A 17687-nucleotide genomic window follows, 5' to 3' on the forward strand; every position below is an offset into this window, starting at 1 on the left:
CAAAGGACAAGAGAGCGAGCAAGGGATTAAAAACCTATTTGAGGAAATAATGACTGAAAACTTCTCTAAACTGGTGAAAGAAATAGTCATATTAGTCCCAGAGTCCCACATAAAGACACATCATAGCCTTGCCTGGGTGGCTCAGTTGGAGAGCCCTGTACTCCAAAAGATTGCCAGTTCGATTCCCAGTAGGGGCCCATATAGGAGGCAACTGATTGATGTTGCTCCCTGTTTCCCCCCACCCCTTTCATCTCTAAAAAGCTTAATAAAAACATATCCTCAGGTGAGGATTTAAGAAAAGATCATTATAATTAAAGTGGTAAAGGTTAAAGACAGACAGAATCTTAAGAGCAGTGAGTTGCATACAGGGGAGCTCTCATAAGACTGTAAACTGATTTCTCAACAGAAACTGCAGGCCAGAGAGATTGGTATGAAATATTTAAAGTGATAAAAAGCAAGGACCTACCCAGCAAGGCTATCATTTAAAATAATAAGACAGCCCTAGCTGGTTTGGCTCAGTGGATAGAGCATTGGCCTACGGACTGAAGGGTCCTGGGTTAGATTCTGGTCAAGGGCACATGCCTATATTGCAGGTTCGCATCCCCAGTGGGGATGTGCAGGAGGCAGCTGATCAATGATTCTCTCTCGTCATTGATGTTTCTATCTCCCTCTCCCTTCCTCTCTGAAATCAATAAAAATATATTTAAAAAACGAAATAAAATTGTAGGACAGATAAAGAGCTTCCCAGGGGGGGAAATAAAAAAAAAAAAACTGAAGGAGTTCATCACTGCCAAACTAGTAATACAAGAAATGTTAGAGGGACTTCTTTAAGAAATAGGGGTGGTAGGATAAAAAATATGAGTAATAAAATGGCAGTAGCAGTACCTATCAATAATTACTTTAAATGTATGTAAATGGATTAAATGCTCCAACCAAAAGACATATGGTGGCTAAAAGATGAGAAACCCACGTCTGATCAAATGGCACACGCAGACTCAAAGTAAAGAAATGGAAAAAGACATCTCATCAAAGGTAATGTTAAAAAAAAAACCCCACAGGGTAGCAATACTTAGAAAAATAGACTTTAAAACCAAGGCTATATAACAAGAGACAAAGAAGGACATTTCATAATAACAGGACCAATATAAAAAAAGACTACAACACTTGTAATCACATCCAGTGTAGGGGCACTTAAAATATATAAAGCAAATATTGGTGGACATAAAAGGAAAGATTGTTAACACAGACATAGTGAGGACTTTAACACCCTATTGACATCAATGGATAGATCATCCAGTCAAAATCAACAAGCGGTGCTTAAATGACAAATTAGACCAAATGGATTTAATTAATATGTTTAGATCATTTCACCCAAAGCAGCAGAATATACATTCTTTTCAAGTGCACATGGAATGTTTTCCAGGATAGGCCACATGTTAGGATGCAAAACATGTCTCAATTAATTTAAGAAGATTGAAATAATCTCAAGTATCTTCTTGGATCACAGTGGTATGAAGTTAAAAATCAATTACAAGAAGGAAACTGGAAAACACACTCAAGTACATAGAGGCTAAATAAAATACTAAACAAGATCAAGGATGCCCTGAGACAAATGAAAACACAGTGACCCCAAATCTATGGGATACAGCAGTTCTAAGGAAATTCATAGCAATACAGGTCGACCTCATGAAAAGAAAAACCTCAAATAAGCTATCTAACCTTACACTTAAAGGAGTCAGAAAAAGAACAAAATAAATCCAAAGTGAGTAGGAAGAAGGAAGTAATAAAGACCTGAGCAGAAATAAATGAACTAGTTTTAAAAAACAATAGATCAGTGAAACCAAGAGCTGGTTCTTTGAAAATATAAATTGATAAGCCTTTAACTGAACTCATTAAGGAAAAAAAGAAGACCCAAATAAAATCAGAAATGAAGTGACAACTGATACCACAGAAATATAAAGGATTAAAAGAAAATTCTATGGCCCTGGCTGGTGTGACTCAGTTGGTTGGGAATCATCCCATGCACTGAAAGATGGTCAGTTCAATTCCCATTCAGGGCACAGGCACAGGTGTGGGATCTATCCTTGGTAAGGGGCCTGCAGGAGACAGCCAATTAATGTTTCTCTCTAAAAATCAATTTTAAAAATCCTTTAAAAAAAAATACTGTGAACAACTATATGCCAGCAAATTAGAGACAATCTGGAAGAAATGGATAAATTCCTAGAAACATAATCTTCCAAGACTGAATTCTGAAAAAACAAAATCTGAACAGACTGATTACAACCAATGAAATCAAAGCCATAAAAAAACAAAAAACAATTCCCAACAAACAAGTTCTGGATCAGATGGCTTCACAGGTGAATTTTACCAAACATTCATAGAATTACCACCTATCCTTCTCAAACTATTACAAAAAGTTGAAGGTGAGAGAAGGCTCCGAAGCTTGTTTTATAAAGCCAGCATTATTCTGATTTCCAAACCAGAAAAAGACATTACAACGAAAGTACAGGCCAATAGCCCTGATGAACCTAGATGTAAAAAATCCTTAACAAAAATACTAGAAAACTGAGCCCTAGCCGGTTTGGCTCAGTGAGTAGAGCGTCAGCCTGGGGACTAAAGGGTCCCAGGTTCAATTCTGGCAAAGGGCACATGCCCAGTGAGGGCTCAATTCCTCGCTCTCCCACACCCCCCCCCACCCCCGCCCCAGTAGGGGACATGCAGGAGGCAGCCAATCAATGATTCTCTCTCTCTCTGTCTCTCTCTGTAATAAAAAAAAATAATAATTTTAAGAAATATATTAGAAAACTGAATTCCCTGATACATTGTAAAGATCAGACACCATGATCAAGTAGGATTCATCCTAGGATGCAGGGATGGTTCTACACCTATAAATCAATCAAGTGATATACCACATAAAATGAAGGATAAAAATCATGATCATATCAATAGAAGCAGAAAAAGCATTTGATAAAAACTCTCAGCAAAGTGGGGATAGATGGAACATACCTCAACATAAGAAAGGCCATATATGGCAAACAGACAGCTAATATCATACTCAGTGGTGCAAAGCTAAATGCTTTTTCTTTAAGATCAGGAACAAGACAAAGATGTCTACTTTCCCCACTTTTATTGAATATTGGAAGTCCTAGACACAGCAGTAAGACAAGCAAATAAGAGGTATCCAAATTGCAAAGGAAGAAGTAAAACTGTCATTATTTGCAGATGACATACTATATAGAGAGCACCCTAAAGAATCCACCAAAAAACTATTAGAACTAAAGTAGCAAGATACAAAATTAATGCTGAGAAATCAGTTGCATAAGAAAACAATCCCACTTACAAATGCATCAAAAAGGATAAAATACCTAGGAATAAATTTCACCAAAGAAGTATAAGACCTATACTCAGAAAACTAAGACACTGAAGAAAGAAATTGGAAAAGATACAAATAAATGGAAGGATATACTATGCTCATAGAGGAACAGTTTCTATCAAAATACCAATGGCATTTTTCATAAAAGTAGAATAATCCTAAAATTTATATACAACTACAAAGAGCCAAAGAAATCTTGAGAGAAGAATAAAGTTGGAGGTGTCATGCTACCTAATAAACTATACTATAAAACTATAGTAATTAAAATAGGATGGTACTGGCATGAAAACATAGATCAATGGAACAGGTTAAAGAGCCCAGAAATAAACCACACCTATATGGCCAATTAATCTATAATAAAAGAAGCAAGAATATGCAATGGAGTAATGCCACATTCTTTAAAAAATGATACTGGAAAAACTGGACAGACACATACAAAAGAATAAAACTGTCACTTTCTTACACCATATAGAAGAATAAACTCAAAATGGATTTTAAGACCCAAAACCATAAAACTCCTAGAACAGTGGTTCTCAACCTTCCTAATGCCGCAACCCTTTAATACAGTTCATGTTGTGGTGACCCCCAACCATAAAATTATTTCCTTTGCTACTTCATAACTGTAATTTTGCTATTGTTATGAATCGTAATGTAAATATCTAATATGCAGGATGTATTTTCATTGTTATAAATTGAACATAAAATTATAGTAAAAAAAAAATTTAAAACATAGTGATTAATCACAAAAACAAAATGTAATTATGTATGTGTTTTCTGATGGTCTTAGGCGACCCCTGTGAAAGGGTCGTTCGATCCCCAAAGGGGTCGCGACCCACAGGTTGATAACCGCTGTCCTAGAAGAAAACATAGGAAATAAGCCCTTTGACATTGTCTTAATTTTTTTTTTACATATGTCCTCTAACAAGAGAAACAAACGAAAGTACGTACATCAAAATAAAAAAAAAAAACACCACCTACTGAATAGAAGATACTTGCCAAGGGGTTATAAGGAATTCATACAATTTAATACACACACACAAAGGATGGAGGACTTGAATAGAAATTTTCCCAAGAACACATACAGATGGCCAACAGACAAAGGAAAAGATACTCAACATCAGGGAAATGCAAATTAAAACCACAAGGAGATATCACCTCACACCTATCAGAAGGGTTATCAATAAATTGACAACCAAGCATTGGAGAGGATGTGATGTTGAGAAATCCCCTTGAAAACTGAAATTCTACCAAACATGGATGATTCGTGGTAGCTGGTGACATGGCTTCATGTGCCCGAGTCTAGAGTCCCCACTGGAGGGGAGGAAGAACCCAGTGCTCTGTAAACTGGTGCGGCCACTAAGGAAAAAGAGTATGGAGATTTCTCAATTAAAAATAAATACATGACCCATCAATTCTACTTTCACATATCCAGAGAAATCCAAAATGCTATTTCGAAAAGATGTATGCTCCCCCATGTTCATTGCAACATTATTTACAATAGCAAAGTTATGGAAATAACCTAAGCATTCATTAATAAGACAAATGGAAAAAGATTATGTTTTATACAATGGAATATTACTCAGCCACAAAAAAGAATGAAATCTTACCATTTGCAACCACCTGGATGGACCTAGAGGGTATTATGCTAAGTGAATTGTGTCAGATAAAGACAAATACATCTGGTTTTCCTAAATATATGGAATCTAAAAACCAAAATAAATGAACAAATAGTTTCATAAAATGCAGAGAGCAAACTGATGGCTGCCAGATGTGAGGGTGGTTGGGGGAATGGGTAAAAAAGGTAAAGGGATTCAGTACGAATTGCCAGTTACAAACACAGTCACAGGGAATATAGTCAATGATATAATAACTATGTATGTTGTCAGATGGGTACTAGACTTACCAGGGTGATCACTTCATAAGTTATGTAAATGTCCAATCACTATGTTGTACACCTAAAACTAATATACTTTTGTATGTCAACTATAATTGATAGTTAAATTTTTTTTCAATTTAAAGTATTTTTTAAACTGTAAAGCACCAATGATATAGTGGGCACGGTGGTGGTAGAGATAATATGTAGAAGAGGCAAAGCAGGTAGTAACTTTTGTTTGGCACAGGAGCAGCAGATATAAAAGAGTGGCCAGGAGTAAAGAGGTGCTCCAGGCGATTGTCCTCAAACACCTTAGTAGAGGGATTGAAGTGTAATGTGGCTGAACTATGTTTTCTAGCAAATTGCCAAACTGTGTTCTTCAGGTTCTGAAATAAAATTTTGCTTTATCTACAGAGAGAAAAAGAAAGAATTGGAACGTGAAGAATTATGGAAAAAATTAGAGGAGCTAAAACTAAAGAAAGCTCTAGAAAACCAGAACAGTGCTTACAACATGCACAGTATTCTCAGCAATACAAGTAATGAATAAAGAGAAACATGCCACCTCTGTGGGATAGGCACAGTTTTGTATACTTTTTTAAAAAATGTAAAAATCATGAAACCTCAACAGTATAATTAAAAGGTCAATTTTTTTCTGGCAACTGTAAATGAAAAAATACATGGACTAAACATAGCCCTGTGCTATATCATGGCCGCAGTATAGTGTAACGTTTGTCTAATCATTGATTTATTGTGTCACATCTGAAGTTTCACAGAAATGAACTTTATCATCTATAATATGAGTGAGATAATTATGGGGGGTGGTAAGAATTATGACTTGAATTCTATTTTGATTGTGTTGCACATAGATATAGTAGTCTGCTCTGTATATTTTTCCCTTTTATAATGTGCTTTTCACATTGCTGCAGACCTTAGTTACATCCTAGGAAAAAACTATTTCCTAAATAAAACTAAGGTATAATCCTTGCCTTTCCCTTTGTCCCTCTCAGAAATATGATGGGAGGAATTACCTGCCAAAAGCCTCCCTTCACTAGAAATATTACTGTACTCTGGAATTTGAGCAAAAAACTTAAATCTCCAGGCTTTTTAAAGCACAACTTATAAATAAAAGCTAGGAAAGTAAACCAAATTCTTCAGATTGCTCCTCATGAGTATCTCCCTTATCTGCAACTCCCGAATGATGAGCACAGATTAGTGGGGGCAGCGCAGGTGAACACGCAGCCTGCGTCTCAGTTCATTCCTCTTCCTCCCCTTCCCCATGGCTGAAGGCAGGGCCCTTCCAGCCCTCAGCACCTGCCCTCCTCCAGTCCCTCCTGATGGGGGCGTCGTGTCCCACAGTGTGGTGACACCAAGTGCTCCTTGCCACTGCCTGGCTTTACTTAAAGAACTGCAGTTGGCTTCTGTAGCGTTCTAAGAAGGTTGACTATAGGGGTCTTGTATGTTTTTACTTGGTCAAGTATTTCTCATAAATTTTGTTATCAGAGTACCATTCCAATCTCTTAACTTGCAGTTGTGTGGAAAACTGTTTTGTAATGAAAGATCTTCACTGGGGGATTGAGCAGCATTTAATAAAGTCTATGTTTGTATTTTGCCTTATCTCATCACTGCATTTTTTAACTCTAAGTTTAGGCATTCAGAAGAAGCTGCCCCCTTCATATATATACATACATCATTCATACGTGTGTGTGTGTTATATATATATATGTGTATATATATATATATATATATGAAAGTTTAAGGCAAGTTGCAGGATATAGTCTAAAAAAATAGGAAGATTGTGCCAGATTGAGTGTTCCAGCCATTTATCAACGTATATCTGTTTTATAGAATATTTGCATAAAACCCTAAGTTCTAGGATATCCTTCATGTCCTTTTATGTTCAGAGGATAGATTTTACTTACCTTAAATGTTAGTTTTAAATAGACCCAGGAGGATAAATCTGAAAATCTGTAATAACAGTTTTTGTGAGGGGCAGGGAGACTGTAGCAGAATCAGAGGTCAGGCGTTCTCAAAGTTTTCAACGACTGGTGTCTGATTCCACCCTTTCATACCCACGGAAAGCTCTAGCACAGGTTCTGCACAGTCCTCAGGTCCTTGTAAAAGCAACCCCCGTCGCTCTGTGGCTCCCGAGAATGCTTCCTTCTCAGTCTGCGGCTCATACTTCATGGTGTTCTCAAGCAGCCACCTTACCTGAGACATCCAGACCACGGTGCTCTTGCCGGATCCTCCACACTAACCCACGGCCAGCCGGCACTGCGGACAGCTGGGGCGGTGCAGGCAGAAGAGTGATCTGACTGCAGAACAAGAATGAAAGGCAAGCCTTTCCAGACAGTGAACGTTGGGGCTAACTGTCCATTTGTGGACGGTTTAGGCGCACACCTCTTTTACTGAAGAGCAGCCAGAGTGGACTTCGGCAGGCTGCAGCTAATAGTTGTTAGCTGCTTTTCTTTGATGAGTTAGAACTGCTCACTTCCTAGTTATCTACTGACTCTAAAGCACAATTCAGAGGTCTCAACTTTCCACAATATAGAAAATTCAGTTTTAGGCTGTTCATTGGAGCAAATTTTATTTGCCATTTTATAAATATTAACTAATATTAAAGTGATGTGTCATTTTCAGAGATACTTTACGAATACACATCTGGTTTTCAATACTGTTAATGTATGCTTTTATGCCTGGCTTTGCATTTGCCTTACAGCAAGATTTTTAGAGAGGAGACCTAGGCTAAAGTTTGAATTTGCACGCCCCATGGCAGCAGTCGCCAACCAGTGGTCCGTGAGGTCCGAAAGGTTGGCGACCGCTGCTCTATGGCATAAAAAAGCAGCAGGGAATATTTCTGTACACAAGTTCACTTTTAATAATCCAGCCAAAAACCAGCTTCATGCTGCTAAGTTAGACATGAGATTTAAAAAAAATACCCAGTCACACATTTGAGTTACCTAAAGGCAGATTATGAAATTCAGGAAATGCTACCAAGTCCTCTTTGGCTGCAAAGGGCATGTAAATAATTTAAAACTCTGGAAACAATTTCATAACCTTAAATCAGCCAATGGCTACCATGTGAAAAATACTCGGGTGGTTTTGTAGAGTTAACAGCTGATGCATGGGGCTTGAGCCATCATTCTTCCCATCCACTGTCCTGCCCACCCTACTCTTCCCTGGGCGCAGTCAGGCCATACCTCGGGGACCAGATCCATCCATCTCAGGAGTCCAGGCTCACACCGCCTTCTATTTGGAGGCCACAGAAGGAAAGTGTACTGGTGCCTACTGATTTAACATATTCATACTGGCACACTGATTCCTTTTGTATTAACCTTACTTTTATTTACCTGTTAATGAAATCATCAAAATACATTGAATAGGCACCTAACTCTGTACATTCACACTAGTGCTTTTGCGTGTTAATCACTCTAAACTCTTATACCTGCATCAACAAAAACTCTAACCAGAGAGATGGCTAGTGAGTCCACAGGAAATCTAATTATAGTATTAGCTTTAAAGGTCTCATTTAACATTTAACAAAGGAGAAAACTTGTCAGAGACCGGACGATGGGAACAGCAGAGATGCCAGAGACATAAGGGTGTTTGTCTTTCCTTGTGTAAAGTGCTCAGGTTTCAAAGCGTGACCTACACATCTCAATAGCCACACCCTTGTCCATCCACTTAAAAACCTCGGGGGGGGGGGGGGAAAGCCCAAGGTAAACACAGAGCCTTAACAGCCGTTGTAGCTGAGCTAGATACCAAACCAGAAAGAAAGGCAGAGTCGACAAACCTTCAGAAACCAGCCCTAGTTCCATCTTCCACAAACCCTATCCATATGTCCTAGGCAAAACTTCCTAATAATTTAAGTGCTTAAATAACTTGTAGGTTATCCACTGGATCTGTTCCCCAGCAGCTCCTCCCAGCAGGGCCATCTCTCCAGGTGAGTTCAGGAGGCTGGTAGCTCAGTTTATCAAAGTGGAAGTGGTGAGAACCTCCATTAATGTGGGCAGTTCCATGGACAAGGTGACTTCAGCTTATGTGGTTCGTGGCCTGACCTCTTTTTTTAAGGTATCTCTTCCTAATTTTGATCATCCACTTCACACTCAGTTTGGCAAACTCTGCTGCTTTAAATAATGCCAAGAAGGCCCCACAGAGAAGGGCAATTGTGTTCCAAGGATTGGCTGTGATTATCTGTAAGACAGAACCAACTCAAGTTTATTAGTTTGCTTCAGTTTTGAGTCTTAGGTGATACCAGTATCAATGGGGTGACGAGAAAACCACCTGAGTTCTGAAACTGTAACTCCACACACTCCATCATACTTTTATGTCCACAGCTCAGTGTGAGGGGAAAGCAGCCCTCCCTACAACAGTGACTCCGAAAGAAAAAACGCTTTAAGATAGCCGTGCACAAATAAGATACTCGGTGCTGAGCGCTAATGGTTTTGGCCCCCAACCAGTGACCTTGCTTTAAGACAAATTTCTCCAAAACTAAACCCGTAAGAAGAGCGGCCCCTCTCGTTTTCCTCCCCTCTCGTAGTGACTCGCACGTCTCCTCCCGCCCAGTCCGGTGGCCGTCCTTCCACACTCCCCTCAGGACCCCTGCCTCCAGGCTGTGCCCCCTTCCCCGCCTGTATGCTTTCCTCTGCCTAGAGCTTCCAATCCTCCAAGCTCCTCCGACGCAGCAGATATTTACCCCCGTCTCCTTTGAGAGGCACTGGCTGTCTGGAATTGGTCCCTTCACAGCTACAGGTGGCGCCCTCCGGAAAGCTGGACTCTCCACGGCCGACATCCTATTTGGCTTTCTGAGATCCCCATCCTGGTACAGAGCACTGTTCAGTCTCGCAGGGCGACCTCAGCCCACCTGAACCCTGGGTGGCTGCATCGCCTCCACTGTTGGGGACCGTTGTGAAGCTGAGTGACAGCGCCAGGCAGGCCTTGAGCACCGGCCCATTACAAGCACCGCCCACTGAATATAGGTTAAAAACGTCTGCTCACATGATTTACGTGCAGAGCTGAAGGCGTTTACTCCTCTACTCAGAGTCCTGATTCCCAAAGCCTCGCACAAGCCTGGCCAATGCACGGATAACGGTGTTGGTGGGTGGCCGTGGAGCACACCCTAGTCACAGAGACCTTCCCTGTGTCAGTCCTGGCTCTGAAATGCCTGCCCCGAGCAAGGCCACGCCGGACATTGTGTGATGAGCTGAACGCCAATCAGTGTTTCTGGGACTGCCTCTGGTGGATGGCGTCTTACGAATGCTCCTTTGGCAAAGCTGACTCATTAGTGCCCCTTCAGTCTGAGAATCTGGCATTAACTGATACTCTGTTAATTTTTTATTTGTACCTTTCTGTTCTCTTATCACAAATAAGTTCTCATCCTACAGACAACCATTTAAAAAGAACGGCTTCCAAACAGCAGTAATTAGAACAGTAGCTCAATGCTTTCTGCTTGGGTCATTCAATTATTATCACCACTGAGCAGCTCCTCTGTGCCAGGCACTGTGCTAGACACCAAATAAATGATGAACAAAAGACAAAGTCCCCACCTTCCTGGGGCCACAGTCTAGTGATGAAGATAAGACCAATTAAACACAAATGACAGACCACGAATGCCACCAACACAACTGATCTGGGCGAGGAAAGGAGATGAAGAGCCTCTCCATCTTAAACAATACTCACATCTTGCACTTTCTGGATGAAAGGATCTTTCCATTCAAAGACCACAAAAAACAGCTGGGCGCTTTTTTCGGCGGCCGGCCTTTGGTCAATGTAGTTGACCACACTCGTCTAGGAACAGAGGAGAAAAACTGTCACCTGGCCGGGGCCACGGGAAAGGGAGGCATGGCCAGGAGGTCTCAGACCGTGGCTCTCCTCACACCATCTTGGGAGGAGCGAGCCCCACATCTCATACATACCACACCCTGACCCTGGCACCAGAGCCCGGGCCTTCCCGTGGTTTCCATAGTGCTTTGGGGAAACGAGGGGGATTTGGGATCGTCACTGATTAAATCATATTCAAAGTGTAAGACTGTGTAAGATTCACAACTAAAAGCCATAAAAATCCTAAACTTCAAAATACTCAATCCTAAGAGCTGCGCATTTTAACCTTTGAGTCGACAGGGACCAGCGCCGCCTGGATCCACGTGGCGAGTGCTCCCCGTGAACCGTGAGTGGCTGTGCTCAGGGAGATCTGGCTGCCCATGACGGACGGGTCTGCGTGGTGGCAGGGAGAGCAGACAGGAGCCCAGCCCCAGCCGGAAAGGCTGCGCTCAGCATCTGAACTGAGCCTCTGCTCTGCCTTCCTCACTGAGCCCTGAGAAGATCACAGGAAGCAATACACATGAAAGAACCTTAAACTTTAAAACCTGATATAAAACATTTGAAACTGTGTTCAAGTTCCTGTGCCCTGCCAAAGGCTTCCAACGGAGCCTGTAATAAAAAGCACATAAAATGTTCTGCAACGTCTAGGCTGGCGGGGTTGGGCCCCTGTGGGTTCAGCTCACGGCTGGGGCTACCAGGAAAGCCTGGTGGATGGGACGGCACCTCGCTGTGAGGTGAACACACGGAAGCTCCTTTCTCAGCTGTTGGGCCCAGACAGGAAAGGCTTAGCATTCTTGGAGGAAAGGGGAGTAGAAATTCAGGATCTGAGTTATCTTACAAACTAGGAATATCGTAAGGGCCTACTGTCCTGGGAGCCATTACATCCTAAGGCAGGAAGAAAGCTGTGCCTTGAAGAAACCTGGCTCCCTGCCCTTCCCAAAGCTCTACCTGGTGCAGTCCTAGGAGCCGGGCACAGGAAGGGCCAGACCCGGACAAGCGCGTGGCTTCTGGCCAAGGACAGCCCCGTTGACCAGAGTGGGTCCTATTCCAACCCAGCGCTTCCTAACGCTGCCCCTTAGAGCCCAGTCCAGATGGACCAGCTCCAAGGAGGAGCAGAGGGTGTGAGCACAGGCCCATCCATCTCCTCGCAGCCTCTGCTGGCTCCAGCCACGGACACAGGGGGTGTGGGTGTGGACTCAGGCAAGAGGCAGAAAGCCACTGCTATGGTGGAAGCCCGAAAGAGTTTGTTAAAGAGTTTGAGTCAAACTGACATCATGCCTGAGAGCAACATCTCAAATCCTCCCTCTTTGTGTATTTTTTAATCTAATTTTTCTATTTTTCAATGTTTTATAATGGATGTAGCAATAGGGGTGTGGCCATGCTTTTGGTGGTCACTGACAAACACCCCTGTCCCACCCCTCGATCCCCACTGCCATGCCCTTTTCTAAGTTCCTCTTGGCTCTCACGGGGGGAGGAGGGCTGGAGACCCCCATATCTCCTAGCTCCAGGCCAGTGGGGTGAAAGCCTTAGGCACACGGGTCCCATTAGGAAAAATTTCTGAACATGCACCCAACATATTTGTAACTTTAGAAGTGATGTAATATTAGCATTACTGTTCTATTGCTATATGCATTATAAAACACTGAAAAATAGAAAAATTACATTAAAAAATACAAAAAGAGAGAGGATTTGAGATATTGTTCCCCAAACATGATGTCAGTTTGACTCAAACTCTTTTATAAAAAAAAATTTTTTAAAGGCCTGGCTGGGTAGCTCAGTTGGTTACCGATTCACCAAGGTTTCGGGTTCAAACCTGGCCAGGGCACATACAAGAAGCAACCAATGAACGCATAAACAAGGCGAACAATAAATCCATGTTTTTCTCTCTCAAATCAATAAATTAAAAAGTTAGCTCTGGCCTGTGTGGCTGTTGGTTGGACCATTATCCCGGGCACCGAAAGGTTGCAGACTTGATCCTCAGTCCGAGGGCGTACCTAGGTTGTAGGTCGATCCCAGGTTGGGGTGCCCAAAGAGGAACCCATCAACATCTCTCTCTCTCGCCCTTCTGCTCTCTAAAATCAACAGACATTTTTTAAAAAAGAATAACTTGCATAAAAGCAATGTATTTTATAAAAAAGTTGATTTTTTTTTTTTTAGAAAGCTAGTATTTTACCCCTGCATCCCAATGGACCATCATGCCCAGACAGTCAAGTGCCACTGCATCTAGTCTCTCTTCCCTGCAAATACCCAACCCTCTAGGCCAGTGGTTCTCAACCTTCCTAATGCTGCGACCCTTTAAAACAGTTCCTCATGTTATGGTGACCCCCAACCATAAAATTATTTTCGTTGCTACTTCATAACTGTAATTTTGCTACTGTTAAGAATCGTAAATATCTGATATGCAGGATGCATTTAAGCGACCCCTGTGAAAGGGTCGTTCAACCCCCAAAGGGGTCGTGACCCACAGGTTGAGAACCGCTGCTCTAGGCGGCCGCCAGCCTCTCAGCGCTGGGCTTGCTCGGTGGCGTCAGGTGCTGGTCTCTGCACCCCGCAGGGCTCGCTGCTCCCCGTGTTGTGCTGGGCCTGGCTGTAACAGAGGGAGACGCTTGGCATGGGTGCTGCCTACAGAACGCGTGAGCTCCTGCATGGTCCGCTCTCAGCCTCAGACCCTGCACAGAGGCCCCCTCCCTGGGGAGCTCCCCGCCCCACTCAGGCTGCACGACCAGCAGCGTGACCCACCCAGCACCACCGACCTCCTGCCGGAACTCCACTGCTTCTCGCCCGTCTTCTTCCTTGGTCTCCACCAGGGACATCTTGACCCAGGTCCGGAAGCCCCCGGAGAACTTCCAGCTGGAAGAGGCGCTCTCACAGGCCTGCATGAAGCCCACCCTGTCTGGGCTGAGGGCAGAGGAGAAAGGTCCAAGCTCATCAGGCCTGACGTGGGATTCAACGCGGCCCACGCGCTCCGGCCCTGCTTCATCTGGTCTCCCTGCTGGCATCGCCCGGACGCTTCCCACCGCCTCCTCCACGCTCTGCTTCTGGGTTTCCAAACGGAGAGGGAGCTGTCGCCCACCTCCAGGCAGGCCGGCCCCTGAAGGCCCCAGTGGGAGAATGCCCGCTTCCTCTCGGGCTCCTCAGAGGACTCTGGGCTTCAGCAGTCCCGAGGGCCCGCTGGCCCGCTAGCCCCCGGCCTCCCCCCTGCACCTCCACCCCCACGGGGCTGTGCGAGGCTGGAGCGGCCACCTGTGCAGGAACTCCTGGAAGGAGGAGAAGAGGAGGTAATCGATGGCGCTGAAGTCCTCGCTGCTCTGGTTCAGGCGGAACTGGAGGAAGACCAGCTCCCGCTTCTTCACCTCCCGCGGCCCCCGCACGATCAGGGCGGATTTCTGCAGAGACAGAGGCCGGACTCTCAGCCTGGGACACTCGGGGGTGGGCCTGGAAAGCCCAGTGGCCCCAGGGCACCGCCGCCCGCTCCTCCTCAGGGAGCCCGGCTGTGCTGTGTGCACTCCGCTGCGCTCTGCAGCTCTCGGTTGAGAAAGGATAGGAACTTCCGTCTGTTTTATGGACAAATGATGTCTTCCATTCGCTCACTTTCCAGTTAACTCTGCTTATAATATCATTTGCTTTATGAAGCTCTAAATTTGATGTGAAATCTGCAAATCTTTTTTTTAAGGCTTCTGTGTTTTGTTTGCTAAGGAAAATCAAAATTATATCACTATTCTATATTTCTGTATGGTATCTTTTTTTTAACCTTTTTCACATTTAGATCGTCTGGTATTGTGGTGTGAAACCCACACAATGGAGACGCAGGTTTGATGGCTGCAGGTTCTCCCCGCTGTGACCTCGGACTGAGCAGGGCGCCTGCTCAGGCTGCTCACCCCCAAACCTGGCTGTTTTGTACACGTGCTCTTCTCATGCATTTTAACACTAGCTTCAGTTCCATGAAAACTCAACTGGGACTTTTAACTGATGATATTGGGTTGATAGAGTAATTTGGGGGGAAATATCTTAACATCGACTTTTATACAGGCTCTAAGATACGTGAAGAGCACCTAAGACACTGTCAGGCACCGAGACACACCCGCTCCACACGCACTGCACTTTCCAATCGTTCTCTTACTTTCTGTCAGCCTGACCTGCGAGTTTCTGAGAAGTGTTACACGTGCTCTGGGGTCATGGGACTTCTTTTTTTTATTTCAGAGAGGAAGAAAGAGGGAGAGAGAGAGAGAAACATCAATGATGGGAGAGAATCATTGATTAGCTGCCTCCTGCATGCCCCGCACTGGGGATCAGGCCTGCAACCCAGGCATGTGCCCTTGACTGGAATCGAACCCGGGACCTTTCAGTCCACAGGCTGATGCTCTATCCACTGAGCCAAACCAGCTCGGGCAGTCATGGGACTTTTTATTCTAACAGGTTTTGCCTACAATATGCGACTGGGAGGCTGCTTTGCACGCAGTGATAGATGGGTGACCGTTAAATCTTCTCAGGAAGAGTGGTGGAGTTGAACCCTTATCCATATTACACGTCCCTCTTTTCGCCCTTTGCACCTGGAATTCTTTTTTAACTGAGGTCAGTGTTGTTGCTGCCTTATCCTAAGATGTCTCTCTCTGCCCACCTCGCCCCTCAGCCTTTCCGCATGGTAAGTGGCAGCAGAGGACGCTGACTGTCCTGTTTCCATGATCCACTTCCTCCTGCAGCCCTAGGACCGCTTCCCCATCCCGACTCCAGCAGAGCACAGCCGCCTGCTGGCCCCACTCCCGGCCTCAGACGTGGCCACGTGACCAAGTTCCTGGAATGTGCAGTGACTCAGGCCCTCGGCGTCTTGCCCTCCAGGTCTCACCTCTGGGCCGGCTGTGCTCTCAGGCCGTGAGCCAGTGCTGACCACAGGACCAGCACAACGCCCAGGGGCTGGCAGAGTGACCGCCCCTGTACACCCGGGCTCCCCAGAGAAAGACACCGACTTCTCTCTGGTCTCAGCCACTGTGTGCGTTTGGGGCGTCTGCTCTCGTACAGTAGCTTAGCCTAGGCTCTGACCGTTACGTAAACTGTTGTCTGGAACTGGAGTGCATGGTGACAACCACCTACAAAGGAGGCATCAGCTTACCATACGGGCACTGGAAACCTGGCAGGCCGTGAGGACACACACACAAGTCCTGCAGGCCGACCAGGCCGTGCCCCCAACTGTGCCAGGCAAAGCAGCTGGTCAACATTAACTAGATTAAACCAAGGGCACAAGAGACTAAAAAATAAATGAGAATCTGAAGACTGACAAAGGAGGACCAGATGACACCCGGGTCACTTCCACGTGGACGTGAGGGCACGCAAACAGCCAGAAGACCACACATTTCCCAAGACATCTCACCGCAAACCAAGGTGCGGGGGCAGAAGAACAACAAGCCAACCACCTAGTCCAAGACCGGGCAGCCCACAGCCGCTCCTCCACCTCTGCAGCAGAAAGTGGGTGCCCAAAGCTCTGGCCCCGGGGAGGGCATGCTTCTGATGCCCACTCCAGCGATAGCCACAGAGGACGACCGCCAAGCAGACCTCCCGGTGGACAAGGCCAGGGGCTGGCAAAGACAGGGGCTCTCGCAGGTCCCACTCCAGGGCCTCATCACTGGTCCGGGGTCCTCCTACCTGAGGCCTGGGCGGGGCTACAGGCTGGGTTTGGGGGGAGGGGTGGTACTCAGGAAGGGGATGTCTCTCAGCAGAAGCCACAGAGGAGGGCCCAGCCCACAGGCTCCCCTCGCTGTCCTCCCCCACCGAGGAGCCCCCGCAGCAGGCCTCTCGCATCTGCTCCAGGCACGGGCTTCCTCCGATCTGTTCACTCCACCAACCTGACTGGACCTGCTGTTTCTATTTCCTGATCCTCAAACTGTCTGGTCAGCCCATGATACCCTTTCCTGGCTCATAGGGCTCCTGTGGATATTTTATTTCATTCCATTTTTTGCAGGAATGGGAATCATTTCAGCGGGATTTTAGGAGGAGCCTAGAATAAATAGTAACAAAACTCCTCTAAGACCCACTCACGGCTCCCTGCCACCCAGAAGCTTGCTTCTCTCATCCGGCCTTCCTTCCATCACAGCGGCACCCCCGGAAACGCCCAACGCCTATAATTTCCCAGGGGCACAACACCACACCCTGCTCCTCCCTGGGAGTCTGGGTCCGAGTTCTTCTGCCTAAAAACCTTTCCTTCCTCTTGGGTCTGGAGAACCTGGCTCGGCCTGGTTCAATCCTTTCTGAAACATGGACATGGGTCACAAAAGGGAAGATGTGAGAAATACAAACTCCTGCCCTGCCTTCACACCCCTGCAGGCGCCGCCCTCCCAGCCGCCCACGCCGCGTCCCATGGGCTGCGAGACAGCAGGGCCGGCTGTGGTCCTGGCTCCCGGACCAGCGCTCCTGCTTAAGTGGCTTATTTATTTCAGAATACGAATCCCCAGGCCCCTCGCCCGGAATGAACCAGTTGGCCTCGCCTGGAATCTGGGAATCGACATTTTCCAAAAGCACCCTGGCCGTTTCCCCAAGCAGCCAGGTAGGGGGCCCACTCCGCCCCGACACACGGGCCCCTCCTGCAGGACAGAATCCCCCAGGGTCACTCTGACCAAGTGCAGGTGAGCCAGC

General features: G+C 45.4%; 2 protein-coding genes across 11 annotated transcripts in view; one reads left to right on the top strand and one right to left on the bottom strand.

Annotated features, from left to right (window-relative positions):
- The window catches only part of PPP2R5A (protein phosphatase 2 regulatory subunit B'alpha), a 70040-nt gene extending 63180 nt beyond the window's left edge, over positions 1 to 6860 (top strand). For all 3 annotated transcript variants that reach the window (XM_036343187.1, XM_036343188.1, XM_036343186.1), the window contains one exon: positions 5661 to 6860. In XM_036343187.1, the coding sequence (XP_036199080.1) occupies positions 5661 to 5793 (133 nt within the window). In that variant the 3' untranslated portion in view covers positions 5794 to 6860. The remainder of the gene's footprint in view (positions 1 to 5660) is intronic.
- A 1706-nt stretch (positions 6861 to 8566) lies between these two features.
- PACC1 (proton activated chloride channel 1) overlaps positions 8567 to 17687 on the bottom strand; it is a 33769-nt gene continuing 24648 nt past the window's right edge. For 3 of the 8 annotated variants that reach the window (XM_036343190.1, XM_036343193.1, XM_036343192.1), the window contains 5 exons: positions 14307 to 14449; positions 13817 to 13961; positions 10923 to 11030; positions 9940 to 10062; positions 8567 to 9437 (listed from right to left, as the gene is read on the bottom strand). In XM_036343190.1, the coding sequence (XP_036199083.1) occupies positions 9276 to 9437; positions 9940 to 10062; positions 10923 to 11030; positions 13817 to 13961; positions 14307 to 14449 (681 nt within the window). In that variant the 3' untranslated portion in view covers positions 8567 to 9275. Of the gene's footprint in view, positions 9438 to 9939; positions 10063 to 10918; positions 11031 to 13443; positions 13651 to 13816; positions 13962 to 14306; positions 14450 to 17687 lie in introns of those variants that run through there. The other 5 variants (XM_036343191.1, XM_036343194.1, XM_036343196.1 and 2 more) reach the window with 5 other exon arrangements.

This window comes from Myotis myotis, unplaced genomic scaffold, assembly GCF_014108235.1.
Source record: "Myotis myotis isolate mMyoMyo1 unplaced genomic scaffold, mMyoMyo1.p scaffold_m19_p_18, whole genome shotgun sequence".
NCBI lineage: Eukaryota > Metazoa > Chordata > Mammalia > Chiroptera > Vespertilionidae > Myotis > Myotis myotis.